This window comes from Lynx rufus, unplaced genomic scaffold (genome assembly GCF_022079265.1).
Source record: "Lynx rufus isolate CCGP_SWC_20201006 ecotype Redwood Valley unplaced genomic scaffold, mLynRuf1.p SCAF_1, whole genome shotgun sequence".
NCBI lineage: Eukaryota > Metazoa > Chordata > Mammalia > Carnivora > Felidae > Lynx > Lynx rufus.
Window position 1 is genome coordinate 114,065,320 of NW_025814823.1, and position 26,232 is coordinate 114,091,551.

General features: G+C 43.2%; 1 protein-coding gene across 1 annotated transcript in view; it reads right to left on the minus strand.

Moving 5' to 3' along the window:
- The window catches only part of KLHL3 (kelch like family member 3), an 82,219-nt gene that overhangs the window by 33,086 nt on the left and 22,901 nt on the right, over positions 1 to 26,232 (minus strand). The window contains exons 4-5 of the mRNA XM_047097448.1: positions 16,256 to 16,365; positions 1,797 to 1,913 (exon numbers count right to left, since the gene is read on the minus strand). Coding sequence (XP_046953404.1) covers positions 1,797 to 1,913; positions 16,256 to 16,365 — 227 coding nt within the window. The remainder of the gene's footprint in view (positions 1 to 1,796; positions 1,914 to 16,255; positions 16,366 to 26,232) is intronic.

Consider the following 26,232-nt stretch of genomic DNA (forward strand, 5'->3'; position numbering starts at 1 on the left):
TCTCAGGCCCCTTCAGTCCCTCTGCTTAGGGGAACCTTTTCTTCAAGAAGGATATGCTGCCACCAGGGGGCAGTAGTACCATCCAAAGTATAAAATGCAGGGCACACATAAGGGCTGGCAAGTATATGCCTCAGCACCTGAGAAGGACTGAGGTTCAGAGATTCACAGAACATTTCACTGACCCCTTCGACCTGTGGTCAACAGGGTCACAAGCTGAGGACTTTACAAGGGCTTTTGAGGATAGAAACTTCTCCCGCTATTCCCAAGAGCATCCATGACCGTCAAAACAGCTGTAGTACCAGCTAGCATTCGCTCACATAGAGATGCAGCCTTTATATGGATTATCTCATTATACCCCCAAACAATCCTATAAGGACAGGTGCTATTTTTATCAGATGAGAAGACTGAGGTTTAGAAAGGTTGAGTACTGGGACACCTGGGTGGCTCAAGTCGGGTAAGCGTCTGACTCCTGGTTTCAGCTCAGGTCATGAACTCATGGTTTTGTAAGTTGGAGCCCTGCGTGGGGCTCTGCGCTGGCTCAGTAAGTTAAGCATCTGACTCTTGGTCTCAACTGAGGTCATGATCTCACAGTTCCTAAGTTCGAGTGCAGCACTGGGCTCTGGGCTGATGGTGCAGAGCCAGCTTTGGATTCTGTCTCTCCTTCTTTCTGCCCCTCCCTTACTTGTGCTCTCTCAAAAAATAGATAACTAAACTTAAAGAAAAAAAAGGTTGAGTACTTTCCTAGTGTTAGATGGCTGGGAAGTGACAGAGCTAGGCTGCTGGGATGCTGAGCCTCCTCTCTTATCCTTGCTTCACACCTTCCATTCACTCCAGAAACTTCTGGAAAGAGATGAGGGCTGGCCTACTGCCTTGGTGTTTTGTTTTGCTCATATATTTAAGTTTTACTCTTTGCCCACTTATAAGTGTATCTAATGCCAATGGATAAACAGAACAGAGAGTATTAAAGGTGGCAGCCTGCATAGTGGAAGGCAGGTGCTTCGGGGCCGACTGACTTGGATTTGAATCCTGACCCTGCCACCTATTCCCCAATAAATCTAAACCTCTATAAACCTCAAGGCCCAAACTTGTAAAAAGAGGGTTATCTATCTTTGCCTCACAGGGTTGTTATAAGGATTAAATAAGAAAATATGTGGCACCATAGGGGCACCCCATCATTCTTAATTTTTCTTTCATCTTAGAGGAAGTCAAAGCAACACATATCCTAGGCACCTGTGAAAGGTCGGTTTTTACAGTCCTGAATTGGGCTCCAACTTGCCTAACATGAAGGCAAAGAGAATACAGAAACATTGTGGAAATGACCCTTCTTGCTTAGGTCCTCTACAATAAAAGCAACTAACTTCTAGTGAACATTTTTTAGGACCAGCTCCATGCTAAACACCTGACTTACATATTTACAACTCCTTTGGTCCTCACAATAATCCTGCTGGGCTCTACCATAATATCCCTTCCAGCAAAGAAGAAACTATGACTTGAAGAGGTAAAATAAAAACACAAAGCTAACAACTAGTAGAGCAAGAACTAAAACCTAAGCGTCTTATTCTCGAACTTACGTTTTTAGACCTCACACTACCATCTAATATAACACAGTATGTCAACTATATACCTCAATAATAAAAATTAAAAACAAAAAAAACCTTTACATTACCATGTCTCACACTTAAGCCAGTGGGTTGGTGCCTTCAGCCTGTGTAAAATACCCATAAACTCTCCAACCACCCCATACATCCAGGGTTGCCCACTGAAGGAAAGCATGTGGTGCTTCACACAGCACTCACCTGGACCAGGTAATCCCTAGGTAAGAGAGGGAGACGGACATGTTCCATCAGTTTTGCCATGTGCTCTAAACGGGTTTCCTTCTCATAATTGATCCATGAAATCACTGCTTCAAATACCTATGAAGATAATCAACACAAGTACTGTAGCAGAGACAACAGCTCTCAAACAATTTCTTCAACTTGAAAAAAAAAAGGCCAAATCATCTACAAAGTGGTTAACCTAAGGTTCACTATTTAAAATAAAACAAAAATGGAAAGATTTTGTTTACTAGCTGACATCAAAGTGATATCACACACATACACGTTATAATAAACCTGCTACCCCAAATACAGAATCATCAAGGTTCGTTGCAAAATAAAAATCCAGTTCCAATGGCTATTTAAAGATAGAAATCCATAGTAACTCTGGACCAAATTTTATAAAGACTGCTTAAGAAAACCAGAAGCCTTGGGGGCAATGCCACCATGCCCCTCACACCCTATCTTCCTTTATCTCCCATATTCAGTTAATGCAGACTAGAAACAGTAAGAATACATTTGCCAAAAGTTGGCTGTAATGGTGAGGATGACAGTGAATGACAGAGAATTTCTGTCAAAAATTTCTCCTTGGTTTAACCTCTCCCTTAAGGAGAGATTTCATTTTTATATAAATGAAAATTGGGCTTGGAACCAAAAAGGAGGCTCTCCTATTTAGATGTTCACCTTCCTCAAAAATAAGTCCAAAATCAAATCCTGCACCACCATACACACACAGACAGATAAAATTCAATGTTGATAAGGCTGCGGGGAAACCGGCACTATTTCTGGAAACTTAATTAACACAGCTTTTTAAGAGGGGAAGGAAGAATTTGGCAATATCACTCAAAGACTTAAATGTGCACACTCTTTGACCTAGAAATAACACTTCTAGGGATCCAGCCTACAAAAATACCCACAAAAGTGGGGCAAGCATATGTGTTCCAGGATGTTTGCCACGGCATTTCTGTAATAAAATAAAAAAGGAAACAACCTAAAGCTCACTAATGGAGAAATTATTTAACTAGTATACATACTATCGGATATTTTCAGCTGGTAAAAAGAATAAAACAAAACACCTTCTTACGCCAGAAACCAAGAAAGTGCTCAAAGATTACGATGGACATGTCAAATGGACATAAAGCCAACAGATGAGGCTTTCATTGTCAATGTTTGGGATAATATAAACATCAAAGAGAATAATGAAGAAATCAGATTAATGCTTCTTGCTGAGGTGGTGTGGGAGAATCCCTGGGAAGGTGCCAAAGGAAATTTGGCAGGGAGGGTAATGGATACGTTCTGTATCTCGATAGGGTGGGAGTTACATGTACATATGCATTTGTGAAAACTAATTAAACTGTATACTTAATACCTATAAATTTCACTGTAAGTCATAACTCAATTTAAAATATTCTCAGTTAAAACAAAAAGACAGGGCGCCTGGGTGGCTCAGTTGGTTGAGTGTCTGACTTCAGTTCAGGTCATGATCTCACGGTTTGTGGGTTCAAGCCCCACGTTGGGCTCTGTACTGACAATTCAGAGACTGGAACCTGCTTTGGATTCTGTGTCTCCTCTCTCTCTGCCCCTCCCCTGCTCATGCTCTGTCTCTCTCTGTCTCTCAAAAATAAATAAATGTAAAATAAAAAAAAATTTAAAGAGAAAGACAGTAATGGGTCATAACATAATGAACAAAAAGGAATCCATGAATCCCATAAGGATACTTTAAAAAATGTGGAAGGGCTCTTCTTCACAGACAAATGCCAGCTAATAAAGGTAGAAGGAATGACAAAAACATTACTTTGCAACCACCAATTAATAACTGATAGAGCAAAGTTCATCAGTAGATGCTCGAATCACTGTGCAAAAAACTGTTGGGGAACACGACACAGTTTTCAAAGTATCACCTCGCTGATTACTTACTCATTACATGGGGTTGGGGCAGCCTCAAATGGGGAAATTTGACAGATAAGTGATCTAAGTTAGTACCAACAATAACAGGACGAACTTACATCACATTCTTGATCGTGATTTAATGGCAAGGATACAGCAGATACAGCATCCCCTAGAGTAGTCTCTTCCTAAAATGTTTAACCTGAATCTTAATAGCAAGGAAACAATCAGATCAGATAATTCCATGTTTGGAACATTCTGCAATACAGCTGGCCTGGATTCTTCAAAACCATTAATATTATGAAAGACAAAAAAAAGACAGGAAGATAGTTCTAGATTAAGTGGATTTAAAGTCTTGAAAACTAAATGTAATGCATGATCCTTGATTGGATCATGGATTTAAAAGGAACAATCTATAAAGGACTGTCTTGAGACTGCTAGAAAATGTGAATGCTGACTAGGTATTAGCTAACATCACTGTATTAGTGTTGAATTTCTTTGGTATGATAATGGTTTTATGGCTAAAAAAGACAATTTCCTTGTTCTTAGGAGGTGCATACTCAAATACCAGAGGGGAAATTCTACAATGTCTGCAATTTATTGTCAAATGGTTCAGCAGAATAAAAGATTAAATATGTAGAGAGAAAAGACAAATGAAGCAAAAAGTTAACTGGTGAATCTAAGTAAAGAGTATATGAATGTACACACTTTCAAACTTTAATATAGGTCTGAAATTTTTCAAAATAAAAAGCAGAGGGGAAAGGAAAAGAAATTCTAAGGGAAAAGGAAAAATATGACAACAAAATTTACAATGTGGCATAAAGTTGAAATGGAAACTAACTCACAGAAAAAAATTCTCTAATATTTCTAACTCTGACAATATTTCTGTGTATTAATATGTTAATGATGCTTTGAACCTATTTCCTAAATATATACTTAAGTCAGGGTGGGTATACTCAAAATAGGCAAAGAATCGATCAGAAAGGGAACGGAAGGAAAGCTAAATGAAAATGGAACAGAAAGAAAAGGACAGTATGTGCATACAGTCTGCTCTCATTTCTGTAAAATATAACCTATATGTGCACAAACATAAACACACATACCTTGGAAATCCTCCCTGTCTGGTTCATTTTTTAAAATTAAATCTGAGAGAGTTTTAAGTTTTAAGGGTGATGCTGTCACCCTGATAGCATCAGTTTGTGACAGATCACTCTATATTACTCCAAATAGCCTTTAAATCCATGAGAAGATGGACCTTGTCTTTTCAATGGCAAATAATACACACTCAAATATTTTTTTAATGAATGAATGGACACATGAGTTTAGAATAAGCATGTGAGAAGGCAGTGGGAACTGTCCTGGCTGGAGCAGAGAGCAGGGCTGGGTAAGAAGGGACTGGAATCAGGGCAGGGATGACAGAGCCAGGCCAGGGACCAAAAAAAGCTGGAGAAGTCTGGCCGATGAGGTGGCAGGCAACCACAGTTCCATTCTGCCTTGTGTTGTGGTTATCCAACTTTCTTCTACTCCGCTTTACCAGACTGTGAGCTCTTGCAAGGTGAGACATGTCCCTCCCTGCTCAGTCTGCAACTCCTGCGGCCCAGCACAATGCCAGGCACAGAGCAGGTGGCCAGCTGACAAAGCTCAGTGGAAGAATGCACTGCTGGTCTTAGAGTGGGTGGGATTTACTCACCATGCCCTTCCCTATCAACCACCTTAGTCTTCGTCATAAAAGCTAAAAAGCAAGCTGAGTCTAATGGAGTCGATATTAACCTTATCTTTATTTTTGGCTTGACTTGTCTAACTGGTTCCACTTAGTTGCACTGTTTACCTACTCAGCTGTGAAAGCCACAGCACTGGGCAACAACAGTGACCTTCTCGGCGGCTAGAGAAGGCCACGTGTTTTTTTCAAAGAGACTTTATGCTTAGAAAATAAGTAAGCAAATCAACTTCCAATTAGCTTTAGCCTTTAATGTGCCTAAAATCATTCCCAACAGGCCCTCCTGTCAAGGGACTGGCAACAGGAAACAGCAGCGGGAGTCAGTATTTACCATGTGCGAGGCTCTGTACCACACTCTTCATGGACAACGTGACCCTGGACTCTCCTGAGAGCCCAACGGGCAGACACTCTTACCACTTATTAAATGACTCGCCCAAGTCCAGGGCCACAAAGCAGCAGGGCTGGGGTCCACACGAACCCAATGCCAGTGCTCGTTCTCTTACTTACTGTTCTCAGTTGCCTCTCACAGGCCTATTGCAGTGGCTGGCAGACTACAGCCCACAGGCCACATTCAGCCTGCCACCTGCTTTCATAAATAAAATTTTACTGGAGCACAGCCACACTCACTCGTTTACATATTGTCTGTGGCTGCTTTCACACTGTAACAGCAGAGTTGAGACTCTATGGCCCACAAAGCCTAAAATATTTACTATCTGGTGCTTTATAGGAAAATGGTGTCAATCCCTGGTCTAGGAAACCTAAGCAGAGACCCTGTGGCTTCAAACACAGGACAGAGTGATGTCTACACAGATGAAAATATTTTTTATGGATCCCAGGATGAAATAATCAGCTGCCAGGCTTAGGGTTTTACTTTTAAACAAACAAAAACAAAACAAAAAGAGCATCATTTCCTCACTGCTTCATATTCCAAAACCAATCTCTTGAGTGCTACAAGGTTGCTGGGTCAAAAAAAGATGTAAAAAGTCAAATTTCATAGTCCTTGGCTCCCCACACTTCCAACGTAAGCACAAGCCTTGGCCGGAACACCAGATGAAACTGACCCTCTATCTCCGCCCCCAGTGATGCAGGCAGCCATGCCATACTGGACCTGCACGCTGTGAGTGGGGAGCACCGGGGCACTTAACAGCCATTTTCAAAATGTGTTCTGAGAGTCAAGAAATGGGGACTCAAGTTAAAAATAGGTAGGACAGTGACTTGGCAAGTAAAAAGGTCCAGTTGAGGGTGACTCACAGCAAAGCATAGGATGGAGGAAAAGAAGCCAATTTTGACAAGATCAGGGAAGAAAACAGGTTTCCTCACATGGACTTAATCTGCTACTTAAGATTTAAGAGAGGCTAATTTTAATAACAACTAATAACAACAGGCACAGTGCTACGCATTTTGCATGCATGATCTCATTTAACCCACCCCAAATCCTGTGAAATAGGTTATCACTGTTCACATTTTACAGATGAGGAAACAGCCTCAGAAAGGTTAGTGTCCAAGGTCACAGTGCCAGGAAGTAGTGGATCTGGGATGTGAACTCACCTCCAAATGCAAAAACCCAAGGTCTAACATTATGTAATATTGCATGTCAGAGGCACAATTAGTTGGAAAACCTGGGCAGACCACTGAGTTGGGAAGTATGTTCCTCAACCCATAATTGTAATTACACCCGCCACGTGCTCCTAGGACATTCCTCCCTAGATACTCTTTTCTTTCTCAGAGATAGAGCCAATAGCATTTGCTGAATTCACTGTCACGATTTTCAATCAAGAAGACAGCATTTCTAGACACAAGAATGATTTCTGTCAGATTTCGGATGGTTCTTAAACTAAAGCTTAACAGGACTTAATGTGAACCATACTCTGGCCTTGCTGTCACATGCCACACCAGGGACAGTCAGGAGCAGTGGTACAATGGAGCTGGAGCTCACCATGCATGTTTCTTCCCATCTTGGTGTTTAGTGACATTACACCAGTAGTTTGAAATCAGCCTTGAGGGAAATATTTACACCATAGAAATTAGCAAATGAATCAGCAAACAAATCAGGGCTTTCAGATTTTTTTTTTTTTTTTTTTTTTTTTTTTTTTTGAGAGCGAGTTGTTAAAACATTTACCAGCATACCACTGGCTGGGCGATTTCCTGGTCGAAGGCTCCCCAGACTCTAGAAAAGCTACTCAGTTGCACTCATCTTTCTGACAGTCCCATCATCTTCAGGTTTTATAGGGCACTTCACAGCTCCTTCTGGTTGTTTCATTTCAGACCTGCAAGGGCCCTGGGAGGCAGCTAGAGTCACTCATAAAAGAGAAAAATGAGGCAGAGAGTGGGGAGGTGGTCTGCCCAAACATTACCCAGTAAATTGGTGACAGGGCAGCAATGAGAACCACTGGCTTTCAATCAACACTTTGACAGCACATTCGTCCATAACACATTTCATAGTTTGTACCTGTATGTTCATTTCTGTACATATTTGATAAAATCTATTTCTGTACATTTTTTATAAAATCTGTCTCCCTCATGTGATTTTTAAGTTCCACAAAGACAGGGACCTTATGCCGATCTGTTCACCAATGTCTCTTGTGTGAGTAACGCACTATGTGCCACATAGAAAGCACTCAATAAATATTTACTGAGAGAATGAATTAGTCAAAGTAGGAATGGCTGGGTATATGGTTCTCTTCCTGTAGCAGCACACTGCAAAATATCTGACTTCATACAAACAACAAAAAATGATGGTAAAACTAAAACAGTGATATCACCTTTTGCTGGGAAGTTGTTCAGCCTTCCACTCCTGCCTACAGCCAGTATAAAGATATGCAGTCTGACTTTGCACAGGAGAAGGAGAAAGACTGAAGCACAATGGTTTGACAGAAACACCTGCAAGCTGAAAGACGACTTTGTGGCATTAATCTTACAAATGAATGGAGCATGACAGAGGGATGGAGAATGCCTTGCAGTCAATATGGTAGATAGAGCAGAGTTGGAAGGAATCTTCCCCTACAGCTCCAAACACACAAAAGTGACATATTACAAAAATAATATAGCAAGTCAAAAGCAAGAGGGAAATGCTGCCTGAGTGCCTTAAATCAGAAAGAATTCAAGTCTAGCAGCTGAATGGAAGCTGAGGCCAAAATGGCTCACAGGCCTGGATGATTCAGACATGGACTTGAATGGTTCAGAACTGGTTTCTATCAGGTAGACTGTCGAGGCCACAGGCTCCTTATGGACAGTGTCACCCCACCCGCAGTCCCATGGACCAGCACTAGATGAACTCCACCCATCTGCTATGGCAAGGGGGGAAGGAAGCTCACTATCTCCTGTCAGCTGGGAAGTTAAAAACCATGTCTTCAAGAAATGAGAACCCCAAGCTCACACTGCATACAGATATGGGGTCTGAAGTGATATTATCCAGATGGTACAGGGGATACTCAAGACAAAAAGGAATACAGAAATAGTTTCCAGGAGCACCTGGGTGGCTCAGTCAGATAAGCCTCCAACTTCCGCTCAGGTCATGATCTCACAGTTCGTGAGTTTGAGCCCCATGTTGGGCTCTGTGCTGACGACTCAGTCTGCTTTGGATTCTGTGTCTCCCTCTCTCTCTCTGCCCTTATTCCGCTGATGCTCTATCTCTCTTCCAAAAATAAATAAACATTAAAAAAATTTTTTTAGAAAGAAAGAGAGAAAGAAAGGAAGGAAGGAAAGAAGAAAGAAGAAAAGAAAGAAAGAGAAAGAAAAAAGAGTTTTCAAACCAGTTAACCTGCCCTAGAGGGGAATCTTCACACCCAGACTCCTATGGATAAAACATCCTCTGAAGATAGCCTCACAATAAAAAATTATACATCACTAACGAGAAGAACTGCAAAAAGGAAAATCAACGGATATAATAAATCATTGGATATTTGGGGCAACCAAAGAAAACTGGCCTCAAGACTGACCATGCAATGCAGTTCTCAGAATACTAGGGGCAGGAGACATTCTGCAGTAAAGGAGGTTCTGGGACCAAATGAGCCTGGAGAACACATCATACACACCTACAAATCTCCTTCAGAGATTTACAAAGCTCATTAACATGTTAAAGCTCTGACAGGTCCTTCACTTTCTTAACCTGGTTCCTGTGTTTTGCCACTGTCTCCTAAATGTATCAGACCTGAGAACTTTTTTTTTTTACCTAAATACCTACAAACATCTCACAACACTGCCGTTTTACAGCACGTAGGTGGTAACCTAGAGAACAAAGTCATTACCCCCTAAGCTTTCCATTTCCAGCCTCATCTCTCACTACCTCCCCCAAAGACCCTAGACTCTCACCACACAGGTTACTTTTCCCCCAAGAAGAACAAAGCATTCCAAACTTCCACATCTGTATTCCTGTAACCCCTTCAATCTGAATGGCTTCCTAAAATCCCACTCTTATTCTCCAAGTTTTACCTCCAATATTGTCTTTTTTATGATGTTTTCCACACCTAACAATGTGGAATAAAACACTCCAGGGTGCTTTCCTTGAACTCTGATTTCAGGCAACGACTTCTCTCAGCCACATAAGGATACATGTTTTGTATCCAGACTGCGAGCTCTTAAACAGTCCTAAGTGTCACTCACCTCTGTCTCCCTGTTGGGGTAGACAGGCATTAATAAAGAGCAGGGGCATGGGAGGCAGACACAGTCAGCTTCAAATCACAAAGCTATTTTTTTTAAGTTTATTTATTTATTGTGAAAGAGAGAGAAAGAAGCAGAGAGAGACAGGGAGAGTCAGAGAATCCCAGGCAGGCTCCACACTGTCAGTGTAGAGCCTGACACAGGACTCAAGCCCACAAACCATGAGATGGTGATCTGAGCCAAAATCAAGAGTCAGACACTCAACTGACTGAGCCACCCAGGCGCCTCTCAAATCACAAGACTATTTATTGTTAACATGCCTTAGTTTCCTCCTCTGCAAAATGGAGACAATAGTCTCTGCCTTGGGAGTTAGTGGGAGAAGCAGGTATGATGTGCTGAACATTATGCCGGGCAAAAGAAGTCACAAGCAAAGCATACATTCACCAGCATTCCATTTATATCAAGTTCAAAAACTGGCAAAACTGATCCATGAGAAGTCAAAATAGTGGTTATGTTTCTCAGGGTGGGGGGCAGTGTTTCCTGATCTGCATGCTAGTTAGGTGAGTATTTCACTTTTGTAAAAAGTTGAGCTGTGTGCTTCTTATTTGGTCATGTCTCTGTGAACTTACTTCAATACAAACGTCACTTTGAAAAAAAAAATAATGCGTGAAATGCACCTGGAGAACAGTGGGCAGTCAAGGTAGATTTGGGACCATAGTGCTGTGGTATTCTGCTCATAGGTGTTCACTGAATTGCACTTTCCAAAGGAGAACAGTAAAAGGAGTAATGCCAGGACCAGGCCAGATGGTTGCATGCAGGCTGAGAAGCTGGCAACTCTTAACTGCTGACCTCATAATAAGGCGGGGGCGGGGCAAGGGGGGCTTCCAACAGCTCAGGCTCAGCAGCAGGATGCACCTGCTCAATCACTGGATAATATCTGGGCAGCAAGCATTCAAGTCCAACTTACTGGCCAAGGAGCTCCAGCCTGCATCCTCCACCTACCAGTGGCTGGAGAGGCTAGGTGTTCAGGCAGGAGCGTGTGCAACAGCAATGATCCTGGGAGACATGGGCCCAATCACTTTCAGAAGATACCAGAATTTGACTTCTGATCAGTTTTAGGACACAACAGCACATTAAATATGTGATCGCATGGAGAGAACCTAAGCTATAGTTCTCATAATACACACTTGACACTAATTCTTTAAGAGGCCTAACCAATTTCTTCCTGACTTGTATCTAAACTGTGGGCCATTTCCCTGAAAACTCCACTAGCGTTCCTTAAGAAGGCACTGGAATTCTTGAGAAGTAGAAATATATTTACCAGCTAAGAAAGCAAAGATTCAGAAAAGTCCACTAACTAGCAATTTGGTGGAAAACTGCGCTAGAACTCGAAAGTCATCTCTCTTCTCCTTAGAGTGGGTCTGTCCTGGAAGGTTGCTTACCTGGGTCACAGAAGCTGCCCATGGTGACAGCCGGACTCTGGGTCTCAACGGGGAATACAATAAACGGACTATCTGCTCACAGGCTTAGCTCTGACCCCTGACACCGCCATGTGGAAGCAACAGGTGACTGTGCGGGGTGTACTCCTGGGTGCCTTCACGCTATCTTGGTGGGGAATCGGGGGGAGGGAGGGAGGTGGGAGGGGTTCTACCCAAAGAACTTGTGATTTTGTAACTCCTACCAGATCCTTTTGTCTTCCCTCAAATAACAGGAATTTCCAAAACTACATGAAGGAAAAACAGGAGAGAAAATGGCAAAGATCCATGTATCCTCTGACCTCTCTTGTTCTCACATTTGTCCCTCTTCTCTGGAAAAATTATTATTCCTATAACCTTGGCTGGCTCAGGGCAGTGTCCAGCTCCAGTCTGCCTTTTCATTCCCTCAGGGAGTGTCTGCTTAGCACCTCCACAGTGCCTCTGGTGGCTCTGTGACACAGAGATGGCTGAGGTAGCCCCGCAGCCCTCAAGGAGTTTGAGGCTAGAGGAGGAGAAAGGCATGAGCAGACACAAGTGATGTAGGAGGAAGAATGGTATGTGAGCCCTAGGAGAAGGCCAGAGAGGGCCAAGGGGCCTGGGAATGCCTGGAAGCAAGAGGCAACTCCATTCTCAGCCCCTGTTACGTACCAAGCTCCAGATCACACAACCACCCAGACCATTATGGGTCCTGGGAAGAGCCTCCCCTTGAGAAAGGCCCCAGTCCACAGTGAGCAGCAGCAGCAGTAGTAGCAGGAGTAACAGTATAGCGGCAATAATAATAGCAGCAATAATCATATCTTACAGGAATGAACACTTCCTGTGGCCTGAGAACTTTTCACGTGGCATCTGATTTCATTCTCAGAACAACTCTAGAAGATACTATACTATCATTACCCCCTCTTATAGGTGAGAAGACTAAGACATAGAGAAGATCTTTTACTCATTCCTCCAACAAAATGTTTTTGTTTATGTGTCTACAGTGAACCCGATACTACACTGGCAGTGACCATAAGACAGAAAATCCGTACCTGTAAATGGTACATACATCCTGGTGGGAGGCAGATAACTTGCCCAAAGTCACTCAGCTTGTTAGAGCCATGGCAGCAGGATTGGAACCCAGCCACTCTGACTGCAAAACCTGTACTTTCAAACTCCCGACAAGCAAACTGACCAGATTTAGCCACAGTCCCTTATAATCATCATTATTAAAACACCACATTCACCCTATTTTAAGATAGTTTTTTTGCATTTTAATATTTGAAATCCGGCTGCCTTTTTTAATATATGCTGAAAGAACCCTGTGGGCTGTAGGCAAAGAAGTCATAATATAGCTGATTTGCTGTTCAAGCACGGATTCAGCTGAATACAGGTTATTTTCGTTACTAGTGCAATTCAGTTTTCTGCAAGTGTTAACATTAAACACAGTTGAATTTTAGCTTAAATTAAGATCCCTGATAATATTTCAAATATATTCCAATAAGTTCACTATAATTTGATATTGAAAGAAAAAGTTATTGCACATGCAAGACATTGCATATTATGAAAAGTAACTACAGGAAGTAGAAATCACCAAATTTCCTGGAGATCACAGAATTTTCAAAGCCTAAAGAGCTCACATTCAAACAACAAACATCTAATTGTCAAAACTTCCAGCTATTTAACTTCTAACAATATGTAATCAATTAAGGTAAAATGAAACTATGGGTTTCACCAAAGAGAAATCTCAGGCCAAATCCCACTGCTCTATGATAAGCCTCAAAATTATACTGTCAACCTTGGGAGTGCCTGGCTGGCTCAGTTGGTGGAGTGTGCAACTCCTGACATTGGGGTGGTGAGTTCAAGGCCTATGTTGGGTGGAAAGATTACTTAAAAATAAAACATAAAAAAATAAATAAATAAACTGCCAGCCTAAAATGTACCAAATGGGGGCACCTGGGTGGCTCAGTCAGTTAAGCATCTGTCTCTTGATTTTGGCTCAGGTCATGATTTCACTGTTCATGAGTTAGAGCTCAGCGTCGGGGTGGACAGCGTAGAGCCTACTTAGGATTCTCTCTCTGCCCCTTCCCTGCTTATGCATGCGATCTCTCTCTCTCCCTCTCTCTCAAAATAAATAAACAAACATTTAAAAAATAAAAATAAAAGGTACCAAAGGGATCAAGATCATCAGCAATCCACTTTATGAAAAGCAGCACATAACTCTGAAGTTACATATAACTTCTGAGAACCAAATATAATACACAACTTCATTAATGTGAAAAATAATACCCATACTCCAAACTCTAATACACAGAACAAGCAACTCATCATATGTAGGCATATGAATGAATGAGAGCCACTGCAGACAATGTTTTAAGTATGTAGATTTAATGCCATGCTTCTTTGCTTCTGGAAAGATACATTTAACTCCATGGCTTATTTTACCATAATCAGTGGCAAAACTGATACCATTACCATTGTCAATGGTGCCTCAAAACAAAAGACTATGCTAATTACACTGATAGCCACCATTTATGTACCTGTCAAACAATATACTTGATTTTTTTTTATCTGTGATCCTCATAACTCTATAAGGGAGGTACTCTTACTATTCCCATTTTACATGTAAGGAAATTAAAATTCAAAGAGACCAGTGACTTCAGAAAATCACAGAGCCAGTAAGCATCAAGTCGAACACAGAACCAGGTATGCCTAAGTCCAAAGCCCAACTGGTTTCCAGGGCACTAAAAAGCCTGGCCCCACTGACAACCCACCTCTACCACCACCCTGGCACTTAACAAGGATAGATAAGCTCTCACCTGAAGAAAGCTTACTATGATCTAAAGCAGGATGGATGGGCCAGCCGGAGCTAAAGTGGCAGGGTACCCCCCCTCTCAAGCCAAATACTCCCAGGTTGATTCAAATCCTGCTGCTTATATGGCTATTTAAATTTTCTCAGACTATACCTAAGGATATACGCAAGCAGAGCCCAAACTGACCAACTGCACCGACAACCACATGGTCAGTCAACTAACTAGTTCATTCCATCAAATTGTGCCAATTGAGTAGTACAATCCAGAGAAGACATTAAACAGGCTTGGCAAGAAGTCTTTGCTGCTGAGGCTGGGGCGAGAGGTGCTCACCGGCTGGCCAGAGGCATTCTTTACGCTGAAAGTGATATTTTACATCAGTTAATGGAAACAGAAGCCTCACTGAGCCTAAGGGAGAGTCCAGCTTGTTGTGCCTTCTGGAAATCTCTCTGAAGTCTTCGGGCAGCCCATGGATTCAGTAAACAACAGCTTTTCTTCTTGATCTAACTTTTGCAGGACAACAGGCTTGGGCTTATGATTCCACCCCATTCTCTGGACACATGCCCCTTGGATATTCATCTCCAGTGTAAAATCCTTTGCAAGAACTTTTCCTTAAATATTTTCCTCAGAAAAGGATTTCAAGCTTGGATACTATGAATGGACTAAGACAATCCAAGAAACATTTATTGAGCATCTCTGAGGATGCAGAGGAGAATAAGATGTGGTTGCTACCATCTAGAAAATTACAGTTGAATGAAGGAGGTAAGATGGGCTCAGAACTAATTACAACTAAAAGCAGAACAAAGTGAGTGTTATCCAGGAACACAGAAGAGAAAGGAATTAATTCCAGATGCGTGGTCCATAATAAAATCAGCTAACAGTGAATGAGCACCTACTAGGTCCCAGGTATGATACCAGACATTTTACACACCCGATCCCACTTAATCCCCACAATCACCCTGTGGAATACGCTCTATTACTACACTCACTCTGTATGTGAGTAAACAGATGGAGAAGCAAAGTATCTCACCCAAGGTCACCAACTAGTTTGTAAATACTAGCAATGAGATTTGGACCCTACTGGCCAACACCAAAGTTCACGTTATTTTCAGTACAGTAGACTACATCTCCTGCAGTAAAGTTCTTCCTGGTAGAAATAGAATGGGAACTGGTTTGGAATTCACCCAGGTGAAGACGGAAGGGGAGAATAGTCCAAGCAGAGGGTCAGTGAGAGAGAAGGCCTAGAGGTAGAATAGATCCGCAGTCACGGTGCAGCTAAATCTGTGGGCAGAAGTTAAGCCTGCAGCACAAAGGAAGTGGTGCATGGTTGGTGAGTTAGGGAACTAGGTATCAAGAGACTTAGGGTCTAGTTTTGCAATGGCCACTGACTGCATGATCCCCAGCAGATCCTATTCCCTCTCTGGGCCTCAGTTTCCTCATCAGTAAAAGTTTCAATCCCCTATTAGATGTTCCCCAAAGGCCTGCTCTGGCGTAAATGCTCAATGATGCTCCCAAGAAGCCAGGTGGGACAGTGGTTAAGACCAGGTGACTGGGAGACCCCAACTCTGCAGTGACCAGCTGAGTGAACTCAGACAAGCTAATTAATTCCTCCAAGTTAATCTTCCTCATCTGTAATGTGGGGGCTATAGCAATGCCTGCTTCATATGTTGTAGTGAAGGCTGAGAGAACTACAGAGAATAAGGCACTTAGCAGAGTGCGTAGGAAACTCTAAACATCAAGTTAATGGAGGCAGATTTGTCACCATCATCATCACCACTGTTATTTCTTTCTCAAAGTGTCCAGACACCAAAGGTAGTAGTCATGGGCCAGAAGGCCCTTTTCTAATTATTTAAAAGGACAAAAAATAAGATCCTTTTTTGCCACTGAAGACGAAAAAAATATCTCACCAAACCACAACTCCCTCCCACAACCGCCTCATGCGTGAGGCTCCTGTTTCACCAAAGGCCCATGCCATACCTTCTCCTCTGAAGAAACGGTCAGCTTGTCACTGGATATCAAGCTGCACACCTGGTCCAGACTGAGGCTAAGAAATTCTTCCCCCAGCATCACCTCTGGAAAGTGCTGCTCTGTTCCAAAAAAAAAACAAAAAACAAAAAACAAAAAACAAAACACACACACCACACACACAAAAAAAAAACAAAAAAAAAAAAACAGAAGTTCAGAAAACAAAGTTACAACACTCTTCCTGCCCTTCCATGAACCACGGCCATGGCAATCTGTGAAATTCAGAGTGGAGTCCTGGGGACTCTGGGGGTGGGCATGAGGAATGAGGACACGCAGAGAAAGACAGTACATCCTGGCTGAAGGGAAACTAGCCTCTTAATGTGGCAGCAAAGACATCCCTCTGTATGATCCTCCCTCCCAAACATTGCCATAGATGAAAATGGGGCAGAGAGACGTTAGGTTATATTTTCTTCCATGCTCCATGAGATTAATAATGGCGTTGCAGAAAAGCTTCACTGGGACCTGCCTACTTAATTGAGCTCATTTGCCCTCAAGGTGCAAGCTGGCAGATTTGCACACTGTGCCCCCTGCAGCTCAGCCAAACAAAAGTGGGTCAAAACTGCTGTGTGGCTGGAAGTCTCTGGAGGTTCTGGTATGAAGTCAACATTTCAAGGCTGGCAGAAGGCATCATCCTTCATGTCCCAAGTCAAGCCTACTACAGTCTCTGATTCACAAGGAGGCCTGACTCAGCATCTGTCCTGACATGTTGCCCCCCACCACCAGGAGGAACAGTCTGTGACAGGCGGGCCAGTGGAGACCATTAAGATAGAGGAGAATTTGGGAACAGCTAGAATGAGACAAAACACACAGGCCAGATGTCCATGCAGGGAAAATGCCAAGGACAATTCCTACCCTGAAATTTGCCCAGGCTACCATCCTGCTATTAGAGAGACAGTAAAATGTCAGCATAAGAGTGTGCACTTCAGAAGGAAGGAACCTAGATTTGAATTCTGACTTTTCCATTTGCAAACTGTGTTCCTGAGCCAACAGCATCACCATGCTAGGTCTCACTATCCCTCTGTAGAATGGGGACACGACGGCTTGTTTTGCCTCCCTCCTGTGCTGTGATGGGAAAGGAAGTGTCAAAGTATTTTTGCAAGCTCTGCCAAGGTAAAGTGGCCCATGAGCTGACAATTCCTGGTGCAGCAGGTTCTGGAATTGGGCCCTTTGGCAATTGCCCCAGGCTGGCCTCAATTCTCAGTCCTCTAGGGGTTCTACCCCATTGCCCCAAGGAGTATCTGCACTCCCTGCCCTCCGGGCTCCAGGCCTCCCCTCTTCTTTCTCTGCTGGCCTCTCTCTAGCCTTGTAGCTTCTTGGATAAATCTATACGGCCATACCTCCCTGTTCCCACAGAGGGCTACCCACCCTTGGTTTCGCTAGCCCCTCTAGTGAGGTTCAGAGTCCCTCCATCCTTGGGAAGCAACCCTGCTGCAGCCATATAATGAAAAGGAAATCAGAGTATGCTAAGCTCTGTTCTTACATTCATCACCTTCTCAAAAGCAAACAAAGAAAGGGCACCTGAGTGGTGCAGTCAGTTAAGCATCCAACTCTTGATTTCAGCTCAGGTCACAGTCTCAAGGTTCATGGATTTGAGCCCTGCATGGGGCTCCATGCTGACAGTGCAGAGCCTTCTTGGGACTCTCTCTTTCTCTCTCTCTCTTTCTCCCTCTCTCTCTCCCCTTCCTGAGCACTCTCTGTCAAAATAAATAAACTTAAAAAAATTTTTTTAAGCCAAACAAGGAAGATTTACATAATTTCTTACAAAAATCATTTTAAACTTTAAGTTGAAATACTTTCGGACCCAAAGAATTCCCACATACCCTTCATCCAGAGCCTCCAAATGTCCATATTTTACTCTCAGACATCCAGTTATAAACCATCTTGTCTATCTTTCACTGGACAAAGGGGCTCCCCACTTGTTCCCTACCAGCCTAATGTATCACTGAGCCTATAGTTAAAGCTCGTCCATCATGAAGCTCAGGAATGTTTGGACATGACAAAATAAATTTAAAAGGCAGATCCTTTACGAAGAGAAGCAAATGCCATAAAGTGAGAAGAATCTTGTCTTCCTTCTCCATATGTCAACAGGAAACAGCCTTTAGTTAAAGCTTAGATTTTAGGTTAGACATTCAAAAGACTTCCCTAACTGTGGGAATATTTAAGACTACATGGCACTATTTTTAAAGCATTCATTCCTCAAGATTTTTAAATAAAAGCAAGTGAACAATCTCCTTTGGATGGTGGGAATTAGTTCTTGGCCTTGAGGCCTGAGAAAGCAACAGGATTCTCCCTACAGGCCCTTTCTGATCCAAGAAGTCTTTGGACCAGAGACCTCCATCTGTTGGCAACAGCAAGAAATAGTGGAGAGAAAAAGCAGTCACCACACTAAAATAAAATGCAGGACATCCAGACTCTGTGGACCAGCCAAGGCTGAGCTCAGCAGGAGAGTTCAGGCAAACCAGCACCACATCCCTGTGGCCCAGAGCCACACACAGCCTTTCTACCTTTATCTTTGGCTGACCAAAACCCTGACATTTGGAGGAGAGAAAAGAAGAAAGAGAACAGGAGGAGGTAAGAAGTTAAAATCTGGGGTGTGAAAAGTACTTCCTCATAGCTCATAAAGCCGAAAGTAGATGCGCCTGCATTTTGAAAAGGAAGAAGATGAAGTGCAGCGATGTGTATTCTAGGTGGCTTGGTGAACAATGCAGAAATTCTAAAAGATCAATCAAGGCAGCAAACAGCCCCCACACTTCCCATCTGTCACCCTCTGGGGCACTGCAGAATTTGAATCTAGGTCCCTTCATTCTGAAGTGGGCTGCTGCTTGGCCCATCTGGAACCTCCCACTGAAACCCCTCCAGAAATCCTCCCACCAGAAGCAGCAGCTGGTAGGGAGAGGGTAGCAGCTCCCCACCCAAGGCTGGGACCCTGGGACCCAGGAGACTTGCAGGGCATGAGCAGGAAAACACAGAGAAAGGAAGCAAAGAGGGAAACTTCTTCCCTTCCCCTTCTGTCTAAGGAGACAGGGTTGGGTCCCCAGAGCCTGGGGATCAAACCCACCCCCCCCCTTTCTGTTAGCAACACACAAGAAACCATAAGATAGAACAGCAGGAACAGGGTGCTCCGTCCAACTTGACTTCCTGGGAGACAGAAGCTCCCCAGCAGACTTTGTATTCAAATCAGCCCTCTCCCCAGCTGCTTCCCAGAAAGAAACACCTCTGCTCCCAGAAGGTACCTCCTATGAGAATCTTCTACCTTTAACACTTGTTTGTTTGTGGATTCTTTGTTTGCTTTGCCTTGCTGTATTAAAGGAGAACATAGTCAAGAATCTTGGCTAAGAATGACAAGGCCTGGGTATAAGTCCTAACTCCACCTCTTATTATCACTTCTTTCTAGGCTTTTGCTTCATCATCCATTAAATGGGACTATAATAGCTGACTTACGTCTCAAGGTTGTTTTGAAGCTAGGAGACGATAATATGGTTATTACTATGGTTAATAATTCTTAACCATCCTTTTTGAGATGAAGGATGAACATTATATCAGCCCACATTTCTACTTCGCAAAGTCCAGTTCTGTGGGCAGCTCTGCTCTCCAACAGAGAAGCTTTTCCTCCATTATCGGAGACATCCCTTGGGACTGCAGGTCCTGTCTGTGAACCGCCAAAGTCCTTAGAGACCCACTTTAATTCCATCAAGTTCAACAAACTTTCTATTGATATGTTATTCAATTTCTTTAAGCCTACAGTTTTCTCATCTTTTAAATGGGGCTAATAATACTACCTATCTCACAAAGGTATATGGGCGTTAAATAAGCAAATACAGGTAACTCACATTGACTGAAATCCTTGCAAGTGCTCCATAGCTGTTAATGTATAATGTGCCAGATGCAGTGTTTCTTCAGAAATGAAGAAAGCGGGGGCGCCTGGGTGGCTCAGTCGGTTAAGCATCCGACTTCGGCTCAGGTCATGATCTCACGGTCCGTGAGTTCGAGCCCCGCGTCGGGCTCTGTGCTGACAGCTCAGGGCCTGGAGCCTGCTTCAGATTCTGTGTCTCCCTCTCTCTCTGACCCTCCCCCATTCATGCTTTGTCTCTCTCTGTCTCAAAAATAAATAAACATTAAAAAAAATTTTTTTTTAAAAATGAAGAAAGCGGAGCCGATGCCTACAAGGAGCCTACTGGCTTCTAAGAGGGGTAAGACAAGACATCAGTAACTCCAACCCCAAGTCCATATGGCCATGACTGGGAGAAGCACTCGAAATACAAATAACAGCATGGAAGCAGGAAAATTCAGACCATGTGTAGACAACAGCAATAGCTCAGGCTAGCTAGAGCCGAGGCTATATCTTCACTCATCTAACACATGTTTACAGAACAAGTACAAAGTATGAAAAACTGTGCCAGACTCCAGGAGATGCAGTAGAGAGGCAGTCAGGCTAGAACTTGGGGGACAGGTGGGGTATGCAGGGAGTGAGGGCTAGCCCCTTGAAGGTGAACTCTCCACTAATCAACTCTAACTCTTCTAGTCTTTTTGCTTATGTTTCCTTAAAGAGAAGTGGAAACAGAGAGGGGGAAAAAAAGTTCTTTTGGTTAACATTCCTAATTAACCAGCCTTTACCATAAGTGACAAACACTGTAAGTTGCAAGTTTGATTTAATGAAACACAGTATGCCTGTTCCTGTATATTTGGATGAGAAATTATGGAAAAGTGAAGGGACACCAGAGAATTTCAACTCCTTTCCCCACCAAGCAACACACACATATCTTCCCAAAGCTGAAAGCATGAGAAAAGACTTGTTCTGGGCACAAAGTTGGATCTTTTCAAGGAAGCAGGAGAAAGTTGAGGGCATTTCCTAATAGTAGCTAACATTGTGCTAGGCATTTTACATATATTGTGGCACTTACTTCTCCCAAAAGCCCTGCCAAAGTATCAATATTCACATTTTACAAATAGAGAGATAGAAGCTCAAGAAGTTATTTAGTTATATGCTTACGATCACGCAGCAGTAAGTGGTAGAGCCAGGTTTTGAAACCAAGGTTGTATGATTACAACAGCAAACATTCTTCGTCCCCACGATCGTAATAATTTGTCCTAAGCAGGCCGCTGTAGTAACATTCAATATTGACGTTGGAGCACCCTAATAATCTGTCTTAGGGTTACTACCGCAGAGAGACAAAGAGAATATGAATCTAAAGACCTTTCTTTAAAAACAACCTTAGAAGAGGCATGTTCTGAACATTCTGGCATCATTCCTGGATTCAAATCTCAGACCTAACCCTTGAATTGAGATTCTTCCCTAATCCGCCTACCCACCACCAGGCTAGATGAAGTGAGAGTCTTCTGTGTTTCCAAAGCCCCCAAAACAGAAAATAAAAATTATCATACCCCTAATAGACCCGTTGTATCGTCTGAGGTCTTTCTTTCATACTGGGACTGTGCATCCCATGAGGGCAGGGTCTACCTTGTTTGAGTTTGCCTTGTTTGAAACTGAATTCTCAGTGTCAAGCACATCTGCATATATTGTGCTTCCCTACCCATTCTTCAGGATCAACTGCCTAGGGCTTGCGCAACCTCCCAAGTTAATTCCAAACCCATTCCAACCTTTTGATGGGATGAAATAAACCTTTAATCAGGTTCATCTAAACTACAAGCCCAGAACAAATGGAACTGAAAATCCATCTACGACTTCTCTGACCTGCAGAGATGAAATGAACCCCATTATTCCAGGCCCAGCAGCCCCAGGGAACAGGCATGAGTAACTCTGACCTGAACCACTGGTCATACCCTCCCATCCCCACCCCCCAAGAAAAGACTGGTTGACACAGGTGAACACACAAACAGGATCAAAACATTTTATCAGGGTAAAACAACAAAACAGAACTGCTTTACATCTCTCTCTCCCCTACTGCCCTATTTTTTGGAGGGCAGAAGTAAGCTTTCCTGAATCAAGATTTGGCTTTCAAGGCCCACAGTTTTAGCAAAGTACAAAAATTTAAAGCATTCCTTTCTTTAATTTTTGTAATTCTTTACGGTGGAATAGCTCAGAATGTCACTTCTGTTTTAAATAACAGAATTGATAACTGAGCAAGGAAATGTAATTTGGATTATCAAACTCTTGCTTTAATAAAAATTCCTTAAATAGTGAAAAAAGAAAGAGATCTACCTTAACCATCTCCCACAAGGATCATGACCACCAGCCCTCAGACTCTAAATATCACTACTTCTCCCCTCCTTTCCCCATTGACTTCATTCTAGATACATGTGTTATCACTCCCCCTTTCTAATATGCATGTACACACACACACACACACACACACACACACACACACCAAGAAGCTACATGAAAAATGCCCATTTATCAGTGTTATTGATTCAACATCAGAATTCCCTGTTACCCAGCGCATAGAAGGATAGGGACAGTTTCCTAAAAGAAACTTGTTCTCCAAAATGAGACATCTAGCAACAAAAACCACCTGCATCTTACACTACTGCTTCATTTGCCCCCCTCAAGTAAGCACAGAAAATTGGGGAGGCAGGAGACAAGCGTGATGGGCAGCGAGGCTGGACTGGGTGGATGTGAAAATAACTTGGGCTCAGAGCACAGGCTCCCGCATCAGACAGCCTCACTATGAATCCTGGCACTGTCACTTACGATGTGATCTTGGCCAAGATCACTAAACCTTTCTGGAGTGTCAGCTTCTTCATGTATAAATCGGAAAAATGGAAACTACCTCTCGTGGCCACGTGGCCAAAATGAAGTCATGCCTGGGAAACATGTAGCACCATGCCTGGCACCTAGCAAATGTTCAGCAAAATGGTAAAACCTCCTACAGTTACCGTTACCATCATTGTCATCATTTCATGATGCCAAGTTGGAGGCAGCAATTCCAAAGACAACCCTCGCTGACTCAGAGGTTCATGTTTTTTAAGTGATTTGTCAATGTTTTTTTTTTTTTTTGGTTGCCCTTAATTTAGTCACTTTGTTCCATGATCTCAAGTGACTCAGTCAAAAGAAGGCTATTTCTCTCCATGAACACGTGAAATCTGATGGCTTTTCCATCCCATGGCTGAAGGACTATAGCTCAGCTTTGGCAGACTGATGTAAACAACATGTCCAAGGAATTTTAATTGGCATTTCATTAATGGGGTCCCATTAACATCCCTCCCAACCAGCTCTGCTGATGGCCCAGTACATGGCTGCCCAATTATCAAGCAACAGAGTCCCAATAAACCAGGGCCCTGGCCGACGAGGTTAAAGATTAAGCAGCCCTGGAAACAATAATGATGGCTAAGAAACAGGCTGCACCAAACACCAGGGTCCCCTTCTCAGCTGCTAGCTACCCATCAGCTGGGGGCAAGGGTCAAAGCAGTCAGCTTCTAAATTGGGGGACAACCCTCCCCCACCCCAGAATCAAATATCACAGCAAAAATCTGGGGACATAACCTAGAGGGGGAAAGTGGACCTGGAGGAAGCAGGGGGGACTGCCACAGCAGGAAGAGACAGGGCCATTCCAAACAGGAAGCCAATCAGGCAGCTGGGGGGAGAGAGGTGATCCCCCTCTCAGAGCTATACTGTATCTGCCTCTCGGTGCCTTCACCAGAGGGCTCAAGACTTATCAGAGGCAAGAGCTCCCCTTAAAAATACTTTCATTTTTGGGGCGCCTGGGTGGCGCAGTCGGTTAAGCGTCCGACTTCAGCCAGGTCACGATCTCGCAGTCCGTGAGTTCGAGCCCCGCGTCGGGCTCTGGGCTGATGGCTCAGAGCCTGGAGCCTGTTTCCCATTCTGTGTCTCCCTCTCTCTCTGCCCCTCCCCCGTTCATGCTCTGTCTCTCTCTGTCCCAAAAATAAATAAACGTTGAAAAAAAAAAATTAAAAAAAAAATACTTTCATTTTTTGGAGAGCAATTGGGCAATATCTATCAATTTTTTTAACGCACACTCTCTTTGAGCTACTTTATGCACTTAGATGATACTCTATAGGGACAACCTCACTATTGCTTACACACTAACAGTTGTACTCCAAAATAGCAGGTATAAGAATCCTCACTCAAGCATTGTATATGAAAGAAAAAACAGGTAACATTAATATCCACCAGTTGAGGATTGGTTAAATAAGTTGTAGTCCATCCATATGATGCAGCAGAGAAAAGCAACAAGATGTAGCCATGCACAAGGGTCCGGAAAGAATTCCAAGATTTTGTATAAGTCAAGAAAAAGTACAATGAGTACAGAACACATCTATTTAGTATGTTAGAAAGCAATATATATATATATATTTATTTATTTTCCATACGATTACCCAAGATCATTCCCTTCAGAGTCAGGGATCAGTGCCCTTCACAGACAGGGCATGAGATAAATGGACTTTGTGTTTTGTAACTTTGTGTACTGATTGAATTTTTTTATGAATATAAGTTGAATTTTATTGAATAAATTCATTTCAATAATAATGGTATAGCAATGTTCCTGCTAACATGAAAGGGTGTTTGGAATGTACTACAAAGGGGTTTTTTAAACTGGAAAACATACATATGCAATGAAAAAGATGGAGAAAGCTCTATGTCAAGGTGCTGACTGTGGTCCTCTCTGGGTAGAATTGTGGTGCTTTGCCTGCTCTTTCTGCCTATCTGATTTTCCTTTAATGATCAGGGGTGGTTTTCTACTAAGACAGCAGTAACAAGAGCAATAACAACAGCAAAAGAAAGTTTGTGTTGGAGAAAAGAAAAGAATAGAATTCAGAGGTAAAACTGGGGGTCATGAACAAGTGCAGGCAGAGGCCAGCTAGCCAGAGACTAGGGAGGGCATGGGAAGCAGGACATACCTGCCTGTGTATCTGGATAAAGAGAAACCAAAATCAGAAGCTCTGGAAATGGTCCTCTCTCCCAAGTAGCAGCCATGGTGCTGATCTGAGGAGACTCATCTCTCCACCAGGACCCAGATGAGAGGCTCTGTTACTATAGATCACGAGATGGGTGGGGAGGCTCTGAAGTACAGCCCCTGTGGCGGTGCCTACTTCTGCAGGAGGCTCTCCTCCCTGTCCTCCCATGCCCAAAGCCATCCTGGAAAAGAGCAGGATGTACTACCCCCATCACGGAAAGGGAAAAAAGGCCTAGGGTCACTCAGCTCCAAGTGATGGCTGGTCTGATCCCTAGTTTTGAACTGGATGGTCTCCTTGTAGTTTCTTGGTTTAAAACACCTCCTAATGAAAGGCATGGGGTAGGCAAGCCTGTGACCACAAGGGCTGATACTGCCTGCCCCTTGTATGTGACCCTGCTTGGTGCCCACTTACAGTGGGATGGGGTCAAGACATCAGCTTTGTCTCAAGAGGCATCGATGGCAGAGAATGCCAGGTTCCATCTAAAATCAGGGGGTATAAGAACAAAGAAACAAAGCACACTCACATCAGTGGGTAGGTATGAGGGATTAAGTGTGGATCATCATTTCACACACGCTTCTCAAAACACGTCACAATCTTACCTTCATATTTCTTCTAAAATCTTTCCGTTGAGGTCTTATCAACCTCTGCATTACCATGGCTTCCCTGCTGTGCATGGCTGAGGCCTACAGAAAAACTACGAGCAAGAGATGGTCACAGGCTCCATACAAGGCTCCACAGGGAGGAAACTCTCAGCCTCAAGTGACACTAACAGTGACAGGAAAAGTAGGAGGACTCACATGAGCAATGAGGGGGCAGCCTAACAGCGAAGAGAAGATGTCCACATCTCACTTCTCCACCCAAAGATGACTAAACACCCTGAGTCTAGCAGAGAAGCTGGTCATCTGTCTACATGGTCTGTCTACATGGTGACTACATGGCACAGTCTTCCAGGCTCACATTTCCAATGAAAAACATCAACTCCAGGTACCAACACTCATCAGTTACCAATCCACAGGCCCACCTATGTCCAAATGGAGCCTGGAGCCAAAGAATGT